Here is an 18476-nt window from a genome sequence, read left to right as displayed (position 1 = left end):
GTCCAGAGCTCGGAGCACGGAGACGCTCATTGGTCCAGTGCTGCGGCGCGGCGCGTGGCCTTCTGGGAGTTGTGGTCTTGGCGTCCCTGGCCCGGCCGCCATTGTCTGGCTGGCCGCTGGTCTGGTGGACCCCCTTGGCGGGGATGGCGGCGCCGTAGCTTGAGGGGTCGCTGTGGCTGTCCGCGCCCGGGATAGACCCCGAGGACCGAGCGGCCGCGGTGACAATGGCCGCACCTCGGCCGGCAGCACGGCTTCAGGTAACCCTCCCCAGGGCCCCGGGCTCCTCCGGCCGGGCGCCTCCCACGGAGAGTGCGCACCCGGTGGACGCGGCTCGGAGGAGCCCGGGAGCGCGGGGGGCGCGGGGGGCGCGGGGGGCCCGGCCCTCGGGGAGCGCGGGGGGCGCGGGGAGCCCGGGAGCGCGGGGAGCGCGGGGGGCTCGGCCCTCGGGGAGCGCGGGGGGCGCGGGGGGCCCGGCCCCGCCACCCCGCCTCCCCGCCTGCCTTCTTCCTTCCTGCTTCCCCCTTCTTCCTCCCTGCTTTCCTTTCTTCCCCCCCTCTTCCCTCCCAGGCCGTCTTCCCTCTCCCTCCCTCTCCCCGAGGCCATCCTCATCATGACAGCCTGTCACCCCGTCACTAGATGGAGGTGAGGGTTAGGGAAGTTTTCCTTCAAAAGCAGGAACTCCTCACTTAGGTCCTTGACTTAATCACAGAGTAAGAATTTCTACACAAGTCACAAGGATAAGAAAGCTTGGCCGAGATTCATTAAGTAAACAAGCAGACATGCAGAAGAAGGGCAGGGGCACACTCTAGCAGAGTGTGGGCGCTCACAGGGAGAGAGAGACAGTCACAGAGAGACATACAGACAGCACAGACAAGCAAAATGGCAGGGGCACACTCTAGCAGAGTGCAGTGGACTCAGAGGAAGATAGAGACACAAAGAAACACACACAGACCTTTGGCTGTTGTAGTATTTATAAGGTAAAGGCAGGGGGTCTGGCTCCATATTTACACAAAGCGAGGTGCTTTGTTTTTGCTATGATCACACCTGGTATGACTTTCTGAGTTTCCAGGTGAGAATGTACCCTTGAGGCCGGGAGTGGTGGAGTGCTCGCCTAGCATGCACGAAGACCTGGGTTTGATTCCTCCGTACCACATACATAGAAAAAAAGCTGGAAGCGGTGCTGTGCCTCAAGTGGTAGAGCTCTAGACTTGAGAAAACCCAAGGACAGTGCTCTAGCCCAGGACTGGCAAAAAAAAAAACCCGAATGTACCCTTGAGATAAGGAGCCACTTTGCTACCTGCATTTTGGGCAGGAGGTGGCTTAAATTTGGAGAAGCATCTTTCTCAGGAAGGCATATGTCTGTCAGACAGGTGTAATTCTTAGGGTGAGGAATGCATCCTGTTGTCTCTTTTTGGAGCAAAGATGGCCTTTCTGTGTTTCTAAATACCATATTCTGGGCTCGGAGTTTGGCCTGGTGGTAGAGTTCTCATCTAGCATGTATGAAAACCTGGGATTCGATTCCTCAGCATCACATAAAGAGAAAAAGCCAGAATTGGTGCTGCGGCTCAAGAATGCTAGCCTTGAGGAAAAAGCCCAAGGACAGTGCTCAGGCCCTGAGTTTAAGCCCCAGGACCAGGAAAAAAATACACTTTCTAGCCAGGCACCAGTGGCTCATACCTATAATCCTAGCTACTCAGGAGGCTGAGATCTGAGAATTGTTCAAAGCCAGCCTCAGGCAGAAAAATCCCTATGAGGCTCTTATCTCCAACTAACCACTCAAAAAACTGAGTGGTGCTGTAGCTCAAAGTAGTTGAACACAGCCTTGAGCACAAAGAGGCTCAGGGACAACACCCAGGCCCTGAGTTCAAGCCCAGGATCGGAAAAAAAAAAAAATTACCCAATTGAGTGACATACCTGGTCCTGAAGGCAGGTGAGTTTTCTACCCTCTTTTTTTTTTTTTTTTTTTAATTGTAATTAGTAAAAGGGTTACATGATATTTGCCAGATAGAAGGTGCATTAATTCACATACATTGATACCCTTTCACATGTCTTGGTACCCGTTTCCCTCCCCCCCCACACCCCCCACCCGTCTTGGTTTTCCCCCCTTTCTACCCTCTTCTTAGGGAAGCTGTGTGCCTCTCTTTTTGGGGAATCTAACTGTAATAATTGATTCTTGCTGTATAACAACCTGTCCTAGAGCTGTGTCTTAAAACAGTGGCCACAACTGAGTACCAATGACTTAACACCTGTAATTCTAGCTATTCAGGAGGCTGAGATCTTAGTTCAAAGCCAGCCTGGTCAGGAAAGTCCCAGGTATCTTTATCTCCAATGAACCACCACAAAGCTGGAAAGGGAGCTGTGGCTAAAGTGATGGAGCATTGAGGGGTGTGGTGGTTCACGCCTGCCATCCTAGCTACTCAGGAGGCTGAGATCTGAAGATTGCAGTTCAAAGCCAGCCCAGCACTAAAGAACATCAGACTCTTATCTCCAATTAATCACTACAAAATGGGAAGTGGAGCTATGGCTCAAGGGGTAGGACGGTAGCTTTGAGCACCAAGTCTCAGGGACAGCACCCAGGCCCTTAGTTTAAGACACAGGACTTCCCTCCCTCCCTCCCTCCGCCCTACCCCCGACAAAAAAAAAAGTTTCTTCAGCTCAGAAATCTCTTGATTTGGCCTGCTTTCTGTTTTTGTTTGTTTGTTTGTTTGTTTTGTGGGTCTTGAACCTTGGTCTTTGTGCATGCTAGGCAAGCACTCTGCCACAAGGCCAAACTCAGCCTTATTAACTGGCTGTTTTGTGGTTTTTTGTTTTTTGTTTTTTTTTTTTCTGCCATGGGGCTTGAACTCTGGGCCTAGGAGCTGTCCCTGAGCTCTCCAGCTCTATCCCTGGAGCCACAGCTCCACTTCTGGTTTTCTGGTGGTTAATTGGAGATACAAGTCTTATTGTCTTGAGTGCCTGGGCTGGCTTTGAGCCTCAATCCTCAGATCTCCTGAGTAGCTAGGACAACAGGCATGAGCCACCGTGCCCAGTTTGTGGATGTTATCAGATACTTTAACTTGTCATAGCCCAGTGGATGCTCAGTGCTACTTGGGTATCACACTGCTTAAAAGGACCTGGCTGGGATACTTGTCTGCCCTAGTTCTCCCTTCTCATTCTTCCACCAGAAAGCAGATAAGATTGGCCCAACTGACTGAGAATGTGATGTTTCAGGAGCCAGTGACCTTCCGAGATGTGGCTGTGGACTTCACCCAGGAGGAGTGGGGACAGCTGGACCCTACCCAAAGGACGCTGTACCGTGAGGTGATGCTGGAGACCTTCCGGCACCTGCTGTCTGTGGGTAAGGCTCGCCTCCCCTGCCAGGGAATGTCCCACCCCTGGCCAGGGACCCGTCTGGAGCATCGTTCCCTGTGAGCACAGGTGCAGAAGAAAGGGGAGTCTGGTGTCGTGAGTCTGGGTGGTCACGAGTTGGGTCTGTAACCTGGACTGGTTCTGTCCCTCCAGACTCCTGTGTCTCTTCCTGCCTCCAGGTCCCGTGCTTCCCAAACCTGAAGTCATCTCTCAGCTGGAACAAGGGGCTGAGCTATGGGTAGAGAGAGGAGTCATCCAGGGCTGTCATCCAAGTAAGAATTCACCAGGTGGGTGCCCACTGGAGATGCCCCTGGAGTGCTCAGGACCCCCTTCCAAGGCAGCCTCCAGGGGTAGAGTGCCCCTCCAGCATTCATTGAGACTGCCTGTCACCTTTGACACTGACAGGACACTGCATGGTAACATGGATCCTTAAAGGACTAGACACACAACACGCATCAGGGCGAGAGGCGAGCAGGTGGGGCTGGCGAGGTCCTGGACCCTTGCCCCAGCTCTGCAGTCAGTGGGTCACTGGAGGTGGTAGAGGCAGAGCCAGAAGTGATCACTGGACGGAATATGAGAGAGAGTTAAAGAGGCTGTGGGGATGTCTCCACCCTTCCCGCTCCAGCCAGCCCCTCCACCTCTGGGTTTAAGGACTTCCATGTTCCAGAACTGTAAACATCCACACATCTCCCAGCAGCTCTGTGGGCGTCAGGTTGGGACACCACTAGGTAGAAAAAAGGAGTACCTCATTTTCTTACTAGCTGTTTTGGGGCAGGGCACTTGGTGAAATAACCATCAGATCTTTTCTAGCAAGATCGGCAGCAGAGATCTGAGAGTTCCCCCCCCCCACCCCCGTAGAGTCTCATAATTCTTGGGTTTTTCTTCCAGGTTGGGTACTTGGACCTGAAGGCTGTGTGTTCCTCAAGTCCCAGGACCTTCCTGAGGAGGAGCCATCTGCTCACACAGAGAAGGAGGAGTGTCCAGAGGAGACGTCATGGCCCTCCATGACAGTGGCAGCCTGGGAGTGTGAGGGCCGACCCCAGTCTCTGAGTCAGGACTCAAGTAACTTGAGGCGATTGGAGCTCATCCTCAAAGATGGGCCAGGTCAAAGTGAAGACATTGAAAGTCACAGACTTGGGGAAAGCTGTGTACTGCACCCCAACCTAGATCCATTCCTAGAAATTTCTAGGAGAGAGCATTTCTGTACTTACGACTCTGAACATAATTCAGTCAGTCAGCAGCCGGCAGGCCCCCCAGGAGCCCAGCCCTGCGTGGACAGAGAGCATCGCAGAGCCAGCATGCCAGTTGTCCCTGTCACGGAGCTCTCCAGGAGCCCGGTGCAGGAAAAGCCCTACAAGTGCAGTGACTGTGGGAAGTCCTTTAACCACAATGCACACCTCACCGTGCACAAGAGGATCCATACAGGGGAGAGACCTTACATGTGCAAAGAGTGTGGGAAAGCCTTCAGCCAGAACTCCTCCCTTGTTCAGCACCAGCGAATCCACACTGGAGACAAGCCCTACAAGTGTGCTGACTGTGGGAAGTCTTTCTGCCATAGCACTCATCTCACGGTCCATCGGAGAATTCACACTGGAGAAAAGCCTTACGAGTGTCAGGACTGTGGGAGGGCCTTCAACCAGAACTCCTCCTTGGGCCGGCACAAAAGGACACACACAGGAGAGAAGCCCTACACCTGCAGTGTGTGTGGGAAAGCCTTCTCCCGGACCACCTGTCTCTTCTTGCACCTGCGGACGCACACCGAGGAGAGGCCCTATGAGTGTAACCACTGTGGGAAGGGCTTCAGGCACAGCTCCTCCCTGGCTCAGCATCAGCGGAAGCATGCTGGCGAGAAGCCCTTCTCGTACCAGCAGCAGATGCCAGCCTTCACAAAGCACGAGTGGACAGCAGAAGCCCTTGGCTGTGGCCCACCCCTGAGTCAGGATGATAACACTCACCGGAGCGACAGGCCCTTCAAGTGTGACCAGTGCGGAAAGGGTTTTATTCAGAGCTCTCACCTCATTCGACATCAGGTGACCCACAGCAGAGAGGAGCCCCAGGGACGCACAAGACAGCATGAGCAGTCCTGTGGTCAGAGTACTCCACTGGCTCAGCAGCGGCCATCCAGTCCAGGGAAGGACCCTGGGGGCCAGGCAAAGGCAGGACATCCAGCAAGCAAGGCTCTGGCCTTGTTTGACATTCATGAAATCAAGCAGCAGAAAAATCCTGTTCCCGCTATTGGGGTGGGAAAGCCTGCGCTAGGTACCTCCGGGCTACTCAGCGTCAAGGAATCAGCGTAGGAGTTGTTCAGAAGACATGTGAGCCACAGGCACACGTGTGGTAAGCCCACAGGGTGTATTCCTGGCAGGAGTGGCTGGGGAAGAAATGGCCCAGAGACCTTTGAGTTTGTGTGCGTCCTAGACACCTGAGGTTGGTGACCCCAAACCTGTAAGGCCCACTGCCTACTTTGCAGGAGGTGTGTGTGTGTGTGCGTGCCAGTCCTGGGGCTTGAACTCAGAGTCTGGGTGTGGTCCCTGTGCATTTTTCCTCAAGGTGAACGCTCTACCACTTGAGCCACACTCTGCTTCCTGATTTGGGGAGATTAACTGGAGATGAGATTCTCACAGACTTTCCTGCCCAGCCTGGCTTCAAACTTCAGTCCTCAGATCTCAGCGTCCTGAGTAGCTAGCATTACAGGTGTGAGCCACTGGCCCTAGCTCCAACATCCACCCTTTCCCTGAAGTGAGCTCCCCAGGATAACCTACCCACACAGGTGTGTATGGACAGGGCTCTGTGTGCAGAAGGGAGGTTGGGAGGGGTGATCTCCATATCTTTTTATATTTTTGGAAATTTGAAACATGTATATGTTACCAGTTCAGAAAATAAATTTAATTTAACTAAAAACTTAGATTTTTGGGGGGGGTGGGTCATGGTGCTTGAACGCTGGGCCTGGGTGCTGTCCTAAACTCTTGAACTCTTCAGCTCAAGGCTACTGCTCTACCCCTTGAGCCACAGCCCCACTTCCCATTTTCTAGTGGTTAATTGGAAATAAGAGTCTCATGGTCTTTGGTGCCTGGTCTGGCTTTGAACTGCGATCCTCAGATCTCAGCTTCCTGAGTAGCTAGGATTACAGGTGTGAGTCACCTCACCTGGCTACAGATTGTTTTATAATTCATTATTCACTGTCTGATTCACCATGCTAGAATGTCTGCAGAAACAGGGTGTGGGGGGCCAGGAGTTTGGCCTAGTGGTAGAGTGCTTGCCTAGCAAGCACGAAGACCCGGGTTCAATTCCTCAGTACTACATACGTAGCAAAAAGCCAGAAGTGGTACTGTGGCTCAAGTGGTAGAGCTCTAGCCTTGAGAAAATCCAGGGACAGTGCTCAGGTCCTGAGCCCAAGCCCAGGACTGGCAAAAAAAAAAAAAGAAAGAAACAGGGTGTGGCTATGTGGCTTTGTCATATCCAGTCTGTGTATGCAGGTGTGCATTCACTTAATAAAAACAGTCATTTGGGTGGGAGTTTGGCCTTGTAGTAGAGCACTTGCCTGGCATGCAGGAAGACTCGGGTTCGATTCCTCCGTACCACATACATAGAAAAAGCCAGAAGTGGTGCTGTGGCTCAAGTGGTAGAGCTCCAGTCTTGAGAAAGCCCAAGGACAATGCTCAGGCCCTGAATTCAATCCAGGACTGGCAAAAACAAAACAAAACAAGCACCCCCCCCCAAAAAAAAAAAAACCCTAAAACTAAAAAACTATGTGTTAAACAGCTTTTACTCTTTGGTGACACCAAAAATGAAAAGTGAGCGGGGTACTTCTACCTGGGTATGCTGTCCAGGATGCTAAAATCTGAACATCACAGTTTGAAGCCAGGCAATTTAAAACAAATCTGGGAGAATTTTTTTTTTTTTTTCTGCCAGTCCTGGTGCTTTCTCAAGGCTAGCATGCTACCAATTGAGCCACAGCACCACTTTTGGATTTTTTTGGTGTATATGGTACTGAGGAATGGAACCCAGGGCTTTGTGCATGCTAGGCGAGCACTCTACCACTAGGCCACCTTCCAGCTCTCACTAGTTGCATTTATATCATGACAGAAAGACCTATTGCGAAAAGCCTGGCGTGGTGGCTCACGCCTGTCATCCTAGCTACCATGGAGGCTGAGATCTGAGTATTGAGGTTCAAAGCCAGCCCGGGCACTAAAGACCATGAGACTCTTATCTCCAGTTAACCACCAGAAAACCACAAGTGGCACTGTGGCTCAAGGGTTAGGGCGGTAACCTTTTGCTGAAGAGCTCAGGGACAACATCCAGGCCTTGAGTTCAAGTCCCACAACCACCCCCCCCCCCAAAAAAAAAGAAAGAAAGAAAGAAAGCCCTATTGTGGGCCTGAAGTGGATGAGAAGACTTTTATTCCTGTGATTAACTGTGGTACAACTAGGTAATTCAGGTCAAGCTGACATTTGAGATTTGCTTTGCCACTGAGTCACTGTGGTGCCAGGCCGTGAATATGGGTGACACATGTGCTGTATGGGCTCTGGAGACTCCAGGTACCAAAGGGTGGAGAGTGACTCGTGTGTGCCTGTCTGTGTCTGCACACACTGCCCGTTAGGAGCATGCTAGGGTTGGGGAGCCCGCAAGGGTGTAAAGGAGCCCTGTATCCCAGCTTCCCAGTTCCCTCCAGTCCTTAGCAGTCAATCACTAATCCTCCCTCCCTCCCTCCCTCCCTCCCTTCCTTCCTTCCCCAAATCCATCCATGTGGTACCATGCATCAGGTATCTTTTCATTGTTTTTTATGGCAGAATAATGCTCCATTGTATGGGTATACTAGAGTTTTTGTGTGTGGGGGGGGGTCATGGGGCTTGAACTCAGCCTGGGTGCTGTCCCTGTGCTCTTCAGCTCAAGGCCACTGACCTACCCCTGGGCCTGCGTGTTGTCCCTGAGCTCTTCAGCTCAAGGCTACCCCCTCTTACCCCTTGAGCCAAACTCCATTCCCATTTCCTAGAGGTTAATTGAAGATAAGAGTCTCAGGTCCTTTTGTGCTCCGGCTGGCTTTGAATCGTGATCCTCAGATCTTAGCCTCCTGAGTAGCTAGGAGTACAGGCTTGAGCCACCATGCCCGGCCGGCTACTAGTTTCTTGATCTTATTCCTTGATGGATACTTTGGTAGTTTCCTGCTCCTCTGATGTTAAAGACAGTGCTGCTGTGAACATGCGCTACAAGTTTTTTTTTTTTGTTGTTTTGTTTTGTTTTTTTTTTCCAGTCCTGGGCTTGAGCTCAGGGCCTGAGCACTGTCCTTGGGCTTTCTCAGGGCTAGAACTCTATCACTTGAGCCTCAGCACCACTTCCGGCTTTTTTTTTTTTCTATATGTGGTACTGAGGAATCGAACCCGGGTCTTCATGCATGCTAGGCAAGCACTTTAACCAGTAGGACAAACTCCTGGCCCCACGCTACAAGTTTTGTGTCGGCATATGTTTTTAAATTCAAGGAGGTGGTGTGCTCAATGGGACGGAGACTGTGAGTGTCTCAGAGGAACCTGTGTGCACAGTCATGGCTGTCTCAGCATATTGCTGCTTGTGCTCAACAGCTGTATTTCAGTTTTCAGGGTCCCAGCCCTGGCCTCCCAACCTTGGAGCCTGGAACCTGCTGTGCCTGTGTGCAGGAAAGGAGACAGTGCTCTGGAAATGGTTGTCTGACCATGCAAGTTATCCGTAACCTGGGCCTTCTGCCTGGGACAGAGACCACAGCTCTCTGTTACCTGAGTTGAAGCCCTAGGAGTGGCTAAATAAATAAATTAATTAAATAAATTTTATTTTATTTTTTTAGATTTTTTATTGTAATTAGTAAAAGGGTTACATGATAAATAAAATAAATTTTAAAAAGAAAGAAAAAAAAAAGGAAAAATAGGGGATTGGGAGGGTGGCCTAGTGGTAGAATGCTTGCCTAGCATGCATGAAGCCCTGGGTTCCTTTCCATAGCACCACATACACAGAAAAGGCCAGAAGTGGTGCTGTGGTTCAAGTGGTAGAGTGCTATCCTTGAGCAAAAGAAGCTCAGGGACAGTGCCCAATTCCTGAGTTCAAGCCATAGGACTGATGCGCGCGTGCGCACACACACACACACACACACACACACACACATATCCTTGGACTTTCTCAAGGCTCTACCACTTGAGCCTCAGCAGCACTTCTGGCTTTTTTCTATGTATGTGGTACCGAGGACTCAAACCCGGGTCTTTTTGCATGCTAGGCAAGCACTCTACCAGTAGGCCAAACTCCCGGCCCCTTAGCACACATTTTTTAAAAATTGTATTTTATTGTCAGGATAATTTATAGAGGGGTTACAGTTATATTTGTCAGGTAGAGAGTATATTACTTCTCGAACCTTGTTACCCCTTCTCTCTCTCTCTCTCTTTTTTTTTGCCAGTCCTGGTTTTGAGCTCAGGGCCTGAACTCTGTCCTTGGACTTTCTCAAGGCTAGAGCTCTACCACTTGAGCCTCAGCACCACTTCCAGCTTTTTTCTATGAATGTGGTACTGAGGAATCGAACCCGGGTCTTCATGCATGCTAGGCAAGCACTCTACCACTAGGCCAAACACCTGGCCCCTTTTCTTTCTTTTTTTTTTTTTTTTTTTGTCAGTTGTGGGACTTGAACTCTGGAGATAAGAGTTTCACAGCCTGGGCTGGCTTTGAACCATGACCCTCAGATCTCAGCCTCCTGAGTAACTAGAATTACAGGTATGAGCCACCAGGCCTGGCCTAGCTTTTTATTTTTGCTCTTCCAAGCTTGTAAAAATGAAAAATTAAGCTGGGCATAGTTCAAAGCCAGCCGGGGCACTAATGTCCATGAGTCTCTCAATTAACCACTAGAAAACCAGAAGTGGTGTTGTGGCTTGAGAGGTGGGGCAGTAGCCTTAAGCTGAAGAGCTCAGGGGCAGCGCTCAGGCCCTGAGTTCAATCCCCGTGATGGACAAAGAAGAAAAAGAAAAATTAAGCCAAGCACCAGTGACTCATGCCTATAATACTAGCTACTCAGTAAACTGAGAATTTCAAAGCCGGTCCAAGCAGAACAATCCTCCAGGCCCATCTTCAATTTAGCAAAGTGGTAGACTGGAGGTATGGCTCAAGTAGTCTGTTAATCCTTCTAAGTAAAGCAAGCCTGTCCCTGTCCATGGTGCTGAAAGCCTAGCTCTAAGCTATCCCATATAGCTAGGATTCATTTGCTAAAACTAGTTTAATTGAAATACAGTTACTGGGAGATCAGGGCACACCTCAGTGGGTGACATCAAGCTTAGCATGCACAGACTCCTAATGCCAGTAAATCAATTAATTGAATTACAGGTGCAGCTCCCTGAGTACATGTGCAATTCCTGCAGGCCCATACCAATTAGCTTTCCTTCTCTTTCTCCTCTTCATCGTCTCTCCTTTCTCTCTGTCTCTGTGTGTGTGTGTGTGTGTGTGTGTTTCTCATTTATCTTCTTTCTTTTTGTTAGTACTGAGGCTGAACACACCGGCTCTGTTTCCAGTCCAAGAGCCATGTAAGGGCTGATGATACATTACTGAACACCATCACTCCAGAACATTTCCATGCTTTCAGAACATTCTAGAGCTCATATCTTGATAGTTGTCGCATGGGAATGTGCATTTGCTGAACTCACTGAAAAGACACAGACCTGTTTAAAAGATAGCTTATTGTGAGCACCAAAGTCCAAATCTAATTGCTGCCTGCACAATGTTTTACTTAATTTATTATTTTATTTATTTTTTTTCCAGTCATGGGGCTTGAACTCAGGGCCTAGGCACTGTCCCTGAACCTTTTTTTCTCAAGGCTAGCACTGTACCAATTTGAGCCACACCTCTACTTTTTGGTAATCTGGTGGTTAACTGGAGTTGAGTCTCACAGACTGTCTTGCCAAGGATGGCTTCAAACCACAATCCTCAGATCTCAGCCTTCTAGTAGCTGGGATTGCAGGTGTGAGTTTCCAGCACCCAGTCAGTCGACTTAATTTCTTTGTGTCTCTGTTTCCTGAACTGCGATAGTACCCACTTTAGGGTAGTTGAAGGCATTACTGGAAGTGAATACAAAGTATCTTCATGCTGAGGAGTTCAGGAAAGGTGAGTTGATGCTTGGCCCAGGGAATGACTCCCATACCTGGATAAATTTTCCATCGTCCAGTCCACTGGGCTGGACTTCAGGAAGTCATCCACGACTTGGGAAGCTCATGGCTGGGGGGCAATGTGGGGTGGCCGCAGAGGTAGCTGCAGTTGTCTGACTGTGGAGGTGACAGCCTGTTTCAGAGGCAGTGTCTGAGGCCTGGCTTCAAGGTGTCTGATCAGGAGGCTGTGTGTGTGTGTGTACATGTACATGTGTACGTACGAGTACCCCTAAACTCTGAGGGAATGTGGGTGTAGACGTCAGGGCCCTCATGCATCAGAGACACCATTCTGTCCTGGAAGTTTGCCCATACTATCACAGACACAGGCCCAGGGCTTCCTGCTCAATGAACCTGCATTCTCCCCGGATTGCCTCAGATCCACAGCAGCTGCCTGAACCTGTACTCCCCTGCGTTGGGGGGGCCACCGCCTCTCCAGATGCACTCTACATGAGATGGGGCACCCTACCCATGGCTACAGGGACACCATTTTCTCCACAGGCCTAAACATCTCAGATGGAGGTTTTGTCCCTGGGAGGGATGGGTTGAGGTGAACTGGCTTTCCTGTAGAAGATCTATCAAGTGTTCAGTACCTTGGTGTTCGTTCTAGCCAAGGTGGGGGCAAGGCCGCTGAATGGAGAAGAGTTCACTAGGGATTAGTGTGTCTGCATGACCCAGGAGATACCAGCACTCCCCACCAGGCCAAACCCCATCCCACCCCACCCCCCAGTGCTCTGTCCTTGAGCCTTCTGTGCTCAAGGCTAGTTCTCTACCATTCATCTTTAATGGCACTTCCAGCCTTTTCTGTGCATGTGGTTCTGAGGAATGGAACCTAAGGCCTCATGCATACTAGGTGAGCGTTCTACCACTAGGCCAACTCTCAGCCCCTGGACTGCAGACTCCAGTGCCAATGCTGACTTCATCTCCCAGCTAGGGAAATGCAGGCCCAGAGATGTCAGGTGACATGGAGGAAGCCCCCTCCCCCCTTCATAAAGTCTCCTGACTAGATTATGCCCTTGCTTACCTCCCCCTGTCACCTCCAGGGCACTGCTCAGCTCAGTCCATCTGCCCGGGGGATAAGCCTGAGCAACAGCGGTAGAGACCGCGGTTATCACTTGTCACTGCTCCCAGTGGGAATTGGTACTCCAAGGCAGGTAGGCCAAGGTGCACGGATTCCCGAACCGCCCCATCCTTCAGTAGCTGGAAGTCTGGGGTCTCCAGGTGGGCCTCGCATGTCAGCGTCACATTGGCCCAGGGTTCCAGCAGTGATTTGGCATCTGCCCACAGACTGGGTTGAGTCCTAAACGCTGGGCCAAAGGAAATGGGGTCAGCTTGGTGCTGGGGTCAGGGGCTCCCTGCAGGCTGTGGCTTACCATCTGCAGGCCCTGAACTCACCTGTGGCTGCCTCAGCTGCTGGGCCCAGGGTGAGACCTGCGGAGACAGAACCTGTGAAGCCCCATTCACACTGCTCCTGGCCACGGTCCCCGGCTCCTGGACATCTCATCCCAGAGATGCCACCAGTGGAGTCACGGGGGAGAGGGGGTTCTCGCTCTAGCTGCTGGCGAGTGTCTGGTATATCTGCAGTCGCAGACTGACCTGGACCACTGGGCCCTGGTTTGCCCTTCCTGGAATGTGGGGTAGACGCTATGTGACCTGGTGACAAAGGTGAAGATCCAAGGCCAACACAGGAGCTTTCCCAATAGCATAACAATGAAGAACAAGCAAGCTAAGCTAATCGTGAATTTTAAGCTCCTTTATTATTTATTTGTGGCCAGTCCTGGGGCTTGAATCTGGGGCCTGTGCGGGTCCCTGAGCTGCTTTTGCTCAAGGCTAGCAGGCTACCACTTAAGTCACAGCGCCACTTCCAGCTTTTCCTGTGTATGTGCTACTGAGAAATCAAGCCCAGGGCTCCGCGTGCCACCCTCCCAGCAACACTTCTTTTCGCAGTCCTGGGATCTGAACCCTGGGCTGGGACGGGAGCTCTTCAGCTCAAGAGTCTCACGGACTGTGGTGCCCGGCGGGCTCTGAGCCGCCATCCTGGGATCTCAGCCTCCGGAGCCGCCGCGCCCGGCTCCCAATCATGCATTATCTTCAGAACAGACGAGGATCCTCTCCGGGAGGACACGCAGGGGAGAGTCCTCCCTCTCCCGGAGAGCTCCTGCAGGCCCTGCCAGCCGGGCGCGAGCCGGGGCCGCCGGGATCGGGCCCGGAACCCAGGGAGCCCGGGGGCCGTCGGCGCGCGCCGGCAGACCCGCCAGGTGGCGCCGTCGGCGAGGCAGTAACGCGTGCCCGACTTCTGCCCTCAGTAATCATGGCGGCTTCGGCTTCGCGCGCTGTCTGCGCAGGCTCACACCCTCACGGCGGGCACATCCGCCGGAACTGCTCGGAGCCGTTCTTGGAAATGCGCATGCGACGAGGACGTGAGCGCCCCCGCTCCTGATTGGTCCAAGACTGTATCGTTTCCTCCTGCGTCACCGCCCCTGACCCGGAAGTTTTCCCTGCCTTTAAAGGCGTCGGCCCGCCACGCGCGGCCTCTTCCTGTCTGTGCCTAGGCGGCCCGCGGACCACGCGGAGCGGACGCAGCGCTCCGCACCAGCCCTCAGGTGAGGCCGCGGACGGGCTCGGGCCCCGCGGCGCCGTCCTCGGCCCTCCGCAGTGGATTGTTATTCCTGGATGGCTATGGCTGGATTCCGACACCGGGGACCCTCTATAGACTTGACCCTCAGCCTTCCCCCGCGCGCCGGGCCTCGCCGCCGCTCGCCCCGGGGCGGGCGCGCCGGCCGGGGCCCCGCGGCCTGGCCTGGCCCCGCGGCCCTCACTCGAGGCGCCTCACGCGGGAGCCTCGCCTCTCGTCTCCGTTCTGCTGGTTCATTGAGGTTGAGGCGTGTAGACCGACCGCTCGAGCTAGCCTCGCGCCCGGGCTCCGGGTCTCCGAGCCAGGAGTCCTGCGTGACAGCTCGGGAGAGGGAGTTAGGCTTTCTGCGCGCCTCTTGTCTCTCCCGTTGGCACACGTGCGCCTGTGCTGGCTGGCTTCTTGACAGTTTGTCCCTGTCCTCAGGATGACCGAGTGGGAGGCAGCCACCCCTGCTGTGGCAGAAACCCCTGACATTAAGCTTTTCGGGAAGTGGAGCACCGATGATGTTCAAATCAATGACATTTCCCTGCAGGTGAGCTGGACAGAGTGGTGGGTCTTGGCAACGGGCTTGGAGCAAATGTGGATTTGTCCACAGGGAATATGCACTAAACCATTGGTTTTGTGCTAAAGGCATATGGTCTCCCAAACCTCCATCTACTCTTTACCTTTTGTCCAAAGGTTCTTTGAGTGTGTTTTGAGGCTTCTTGCTAATAATTGGACTTCGCATATGACTAATGTTCAACTACTACCCAATGTTAGCATTAAAACTTTTTTTCTTTGCGGGTTGTGGGGCTTCGTCTCCGCCTGCGCTCTGCGCTCTATCACTTGAGCCACAGCACCACCCCTGGCTTATTCTGTTTATGTGGTACTGAGGAATCAAACCCAGACTTCGTGAATGTTAGGCACACTACCACTAAGCCACATCCCTAGCCTCATGGGGTTTTCTGTAGTTGTTTTTCCCAGTCCTGGAGCTTGAGCTCAGGGTCTTGGCACTGTCCTTCAATTCAAAAGGTTAGTGCTCTACCACATGAACCACAGCACTACTTCTGGCTTTTTGTGTGTATGTGGTACCAAGGAATGGAACCCAGGGCTTTATGCATGCAAGTTATTCCAACTTTTGGGGGGGAAAAAGGTATTTGTGGGCTGAATTTTTTTGGGGGGGGATAGGTCATGGAGCTTGACCTGAAGGCATAACCTCTGTTCTGAGCTCTATAATCTAAGATTCCAGTTAACCATTAGAGTGCTGGAGTTGCACTGGGGCTCTAAGTGGTATAGCACTATACTTGAGAGAAAAGGCTCAAGAACAGCTCCCAGGCCTTGAGTTCAGTCCCTACTACCAACCAAAAAAGTAATGGATTTTTCTGTTCAGGCTAGCTTTGAACTGTAATCCTTGATCTCAGACTCTTGAAGTAGCCACCAGAGCTCAAGTGAAATGTTAATAGTTTGTTAGTATAGTGGTAGAAAGACATAGAAGGTGGAGTGGCTTGTTTTTGTGTTCTCCTTTTCTGATATCTTCTAGGACTGAGACTTGAGCTCAAAGCTGGTACTTTGAACCATTCCTTCAGGCTAGCTTTTTGCTGGCTAATAGGCTCTCCTAGATTTTTCTGCCTTGGTTAGTGGGTCATGGGATTAAACTCTGCCTGGACACTGTTCTTCAGCTCGAGGCTACCACCCTACCCTTGAGCCATGCCTCACTTGCTATTTTCTTGGGGTTAGTTAGAGATAAGAGTCTCATGTTCTTTTGTGCCCTGTCTGGCTTTGAAGCTTTATCCCCAGATCTCAGCCTCCTGAGTAGCTAGGATTACAGGTGTGAGCCACCATGCTCTACTTGCTTGCCTTGGTTGTCTTTGAATCCTCTAGGGCCTAAATTGAAACCCAGGGCCTGGAAAAAAAGGCTAAGCTTTCTTTACCATATGTTCATTCATACTCATTATATGCAGATTAGTTTGATTTCATTGTGATGTTCAGTGGGTTTCATTGTTATGTTCACATGTGTAAAAACTGCTTCTAGGAGTTGGGGAACTGGCTCAGTGGAAGAGCCCTTGCCTGGTAAGTGCAAGGACCTGAGTTTGGTCTTCAGCTCTGGGGGCGGGGGAAGTACTTCTGCCAAGTTTACCTCTATCTTGTATGTGTTGGTTCTGGACTTGAACTCTGGGCCTTGGCACTGTTCCTAAGATTCTTGCTGCTTTGGCCGTTTAATGGGGTTGAGTCTTGTAAACTGTTGTGCCTGGACTGGCTTTTAAGCCGTGATCCTCAGACCGCAATCTCCTGACTATTTAAAATCATAGCCATCAGCCACCAGCACACAGCTAGACATTTTCTTTTATGGCTGTGATTCTCTGTCCAGGGTTGGTTGGTTCCCTCTAAAGGACACTGAGCAGTGTCTGCATAGTTGTGCTGCTGGCACACTGGACACGGTTAAGTAACCTAAAGTGCCCATGGTGTGTTTGGGGGTCTGCTGTGAGAGAGTGTGATCACATTCTTCCATGATAAAGGAATCATCATAGTGACTAGGTAGGTCACTTGCCCGGGGTTTATTTTCTTCAGAGGGATTCGGTATGCATCCCCCGGGAAGACAACTGAAATTGCAGGTCATTCCATCGATACCCAGTAGGTTTCCAGTCTTTCCTCTGGTCTGGGGCCCATCCTGCTTCTAACTACCGTCTTCCCCAAATCCCTCCCAGGATTATATCGCAGTGAAAGAGAAGTATGCCAAGTACCTGCCCCACAGTGCAGGACGGTATGCGGCTAAGCGCTTCAGGAAAGCTCAGTGCCCCATCGTGGAGCGCCTCACTAACTCCATGATGATGCACGGGCGTAACAACGGCAAGAAGCTCATGACTGTGCGCATCGTCAAGCATGCCTTCGAGATCATCCACCTGCTCACTGGGGAGGTAGGGCTGGCTGGCCAGGCAGGATGGGCCCTGCCCCTGGGACACGCCAGAGCCCGGGACAGAGTTGGGAAGGGGAGGGGCGTGTGTCAGTTGTCAGGCTCAGAGCTCTCTTCTTCCAGAACCCTCTGCAGGTTCTGGTGAATGCCATCATCAACAGTGGGCCCCGTGAAGACTCCACGAGGATTGGGCGAGCTGGAACGGTGAGAAGGCAGGCTGTGGATGTTTCCCCACTGCGTCGGGTGAATCAGGTGGGTCTGGAACTTGTGCAGGTGGTAGGGCAGGAACCACCACACGTGGGTGGAGCCCTGCCTAGGGTGGGAAGGCTTGTCCCTGTGTGCTTCCATCAGGAAACTTCCTGAATTGCTACTGTGTACAGGTGCTGGCTCTAGGCCCTCTGGTTTCAGGTTGTTTGTAGGGTATGCCGTGTTAAAGACTAGTTTTCTTGGACCCCTTTAGAGTTGGGTTGGGGGGGTAATGCTTACATACCTTAGTCCCAGCTGCTTAGGGGGCTGAGAAAGAGGATTGATTGAGCCTGCAAGTTTGAGATCTACATGAGGAAATTAATAGCAGTAAGGATATTAGATTGGTTGGTGTCTGTCCTCCATGTCAGGGGCTTATTGTATCGTGTCACACCTTGATCCCATTTATAGCTTCTGCCTGGATAGCCTTTTTTCTGGTATACCAGTGACTATCTTGTGGTCTTTTGATGATTACATGGTAAGTAGTCTGTGAGGCCTAGATTGCTAGAGGACCCACCCCCATCCTGCTAGATTAATCAGGTCCCTCTCTACTCTCTGTAGGCCATCTGGCTGCTGTGCACTGGTGCCCGTGAGGCTGCCTTCCGGAACATCAAGACCATTGCAGAGTGCCTTGCGGATGAGCTCATCAATGCCGCCAAGGTGAGTGTGGAGGGACTCAGACTCTAGGTGGGTATGGATGTGGGCGTGGGGACTCTTCCTACATAGAGCTGATCTGTCTCTCTTTTTAGGGCTCTTCCAACTCCTATGCCATCAAGAAGAAGGATGAGCTGGAGCGTGTGGCCAAGTCTAACCGCTGATTTCTCAGATGCTGTCCAATAAACTGCCCTTTGGGGAAATCTCACCTGCCTGTGTAGCTGGCTGTTCTTAAGGGGGTGGCTACCCCTGTGGGGATTGGCAATATTCCTTTTCCTGGCATGGCTATAAAGTTCACCTGAGGATTGACTCAAATACACCATTCAGGGCTGTCACAGGGTGCAGGCCCTAGTAGCTTGGAGAATCCTGGCATTATTGGAAGTGAGAATGATTGCGTTTCTACCCCCAATGGCCTGTTCTGGGAAAGGACCTACGTTCCTGGAGATGGTCCTTGAGTCCTCTTTTTTGGGCAGTTGTGGTTCTTGAACTCTTGGGCCTGGATGCTGTCCCTGAGCCCTATCCCTTGACCCACAGCCCCACTTCCAGTTTTCTGGTGGTTAGTTGG

General features: G+C 51.8%; 2 protein-coding genes across 6 annotated transcripts; both read left to right on the top strand.

Annotated features, from left to right (window-relative positions):
* The first annotated feature begins 101 nt into the window (after window positions 1-101).
* On the top strand, window positions 102-9074 carry Znf8 (zinc finger protein 8). Of its 5 annotated transcripts, none has more exons than XM_090322021.1 (5): window positions 102-257; window positions 3211-3337; window positions 3528-3620; window positions 4237-5685; window positions 5899-6249. In XM_090322021.1, the coding sequence occupies exons 1-4, from the start codon at window positions 225-227 to the stop codon at window positions 5643-5645; spliced, it is 1662 nt and encodes a 553-aa protein (XP_090178147.1). In that variant the 5' UTR covers window positions 102-224; the 3' UTR covers window positions 5646-5685; window positions 5899-6249. The 5 variants fall into 5 exon arrangements, 4 of the variants coding, with proteins under 4 accessions (XP_090178147.1, XP_090178146.1, XP_090178145.1 ...); XM_090322020.1 differs by having other exon boundaries at window positions 3528-3635; XR_016533383.1 differs by lacking the exon at window positions 102-257 and adding an exon at window positions 8936-9074 and having other exon boundaries at window positions 2825-3337; window positions 3528-3635; window positions 5899-6118.
* Window positions 9075-14004: 4930 nt separating this feature from the next.
* On the top strand, window positions 14005-18119 carry Rps5 (ribosomal protein S5). Its single transcript, XM_090322054.1, has 6 exons — window positions 14005-14092; window positions 14548-14656; window positions 16809-17018; window positions 17138-17266; window positions 17819-17917; window positions 18007-18119. The coding sequence occupies exons 2-6, from the start codon at window positions 14549-14551 to the stop codon at window positions 18073-18075; spliced, it is 615 nt and encodes a 204-aa protein (XP_090178180.1). The 5' UTR covers window positions 14005-14092; window position 14548; the 3' UTR covers window positions 18076-18119.
* The last annotated feature ends 357 nt before the right edge of the window (window positions 18120-18476 follow it).

The sequence above is a fragment of the Megascapheus bottae genome, chromosome 31, assembly GCF_031878675.1.
Source record: "Megascapheus bottae isolate mThoBot1 chromosome 31, mThoBot2.hap1, whole genome shotgun sequence".
NCBI classification, from domain to species: Eukaryota; Metazoa; Chordata; class Mammalia; order Rodentia; family Geomyidae; genus Megascapheus; species Megascapheus bottae.
This window is presented reverse-complemented; position numbering and strand designations above follow the sequence as displayed.

Coding starts and splice junctions, on each gene's coding strand:
- Znf8 (XM_090322018.1), top strand. CDS start 3,037: ATGTTATCAGATACTTTAACTTGTCATAGCCCAGTGGATGCTCAGTGC. Junction 3,338..3,527: donor CCGGCACCTGCTGTCTGTGG/GTAAGGCTCGCC, acceptor TCCTGCCTCCAG/GTCCCGTGCTTCCCAAACCT. Junction 3,636..4,236: donor TCCAAGTAAGAATTCACCAG/GTGGGTGCCCAC, acceptor TTTTTCTTCCAG/GTTGGGTACTTGGACCTGAA.
- Rps5 (XM_090322054.1), top strand. CDS start 14,549: ATGACCGAGTGGGAGGCAGCCACCCCTGCTGTGGCAGAAACCCCTGAC. Junction 14,657..16,808: donor TCAATGACATTTCCCTGCAG/GTGAGCTGGACA, acceptor AATCCCTCCCAG/GATTATATCGCAGTGAAAGA. Junction 17,019..17,137: donor TCCACCTGCTCACTGGGGAG/GTAGGGCTGGCT, acceptor CTCTTCTTCCAG/AACCCTCTGCAGGTTCTGGT.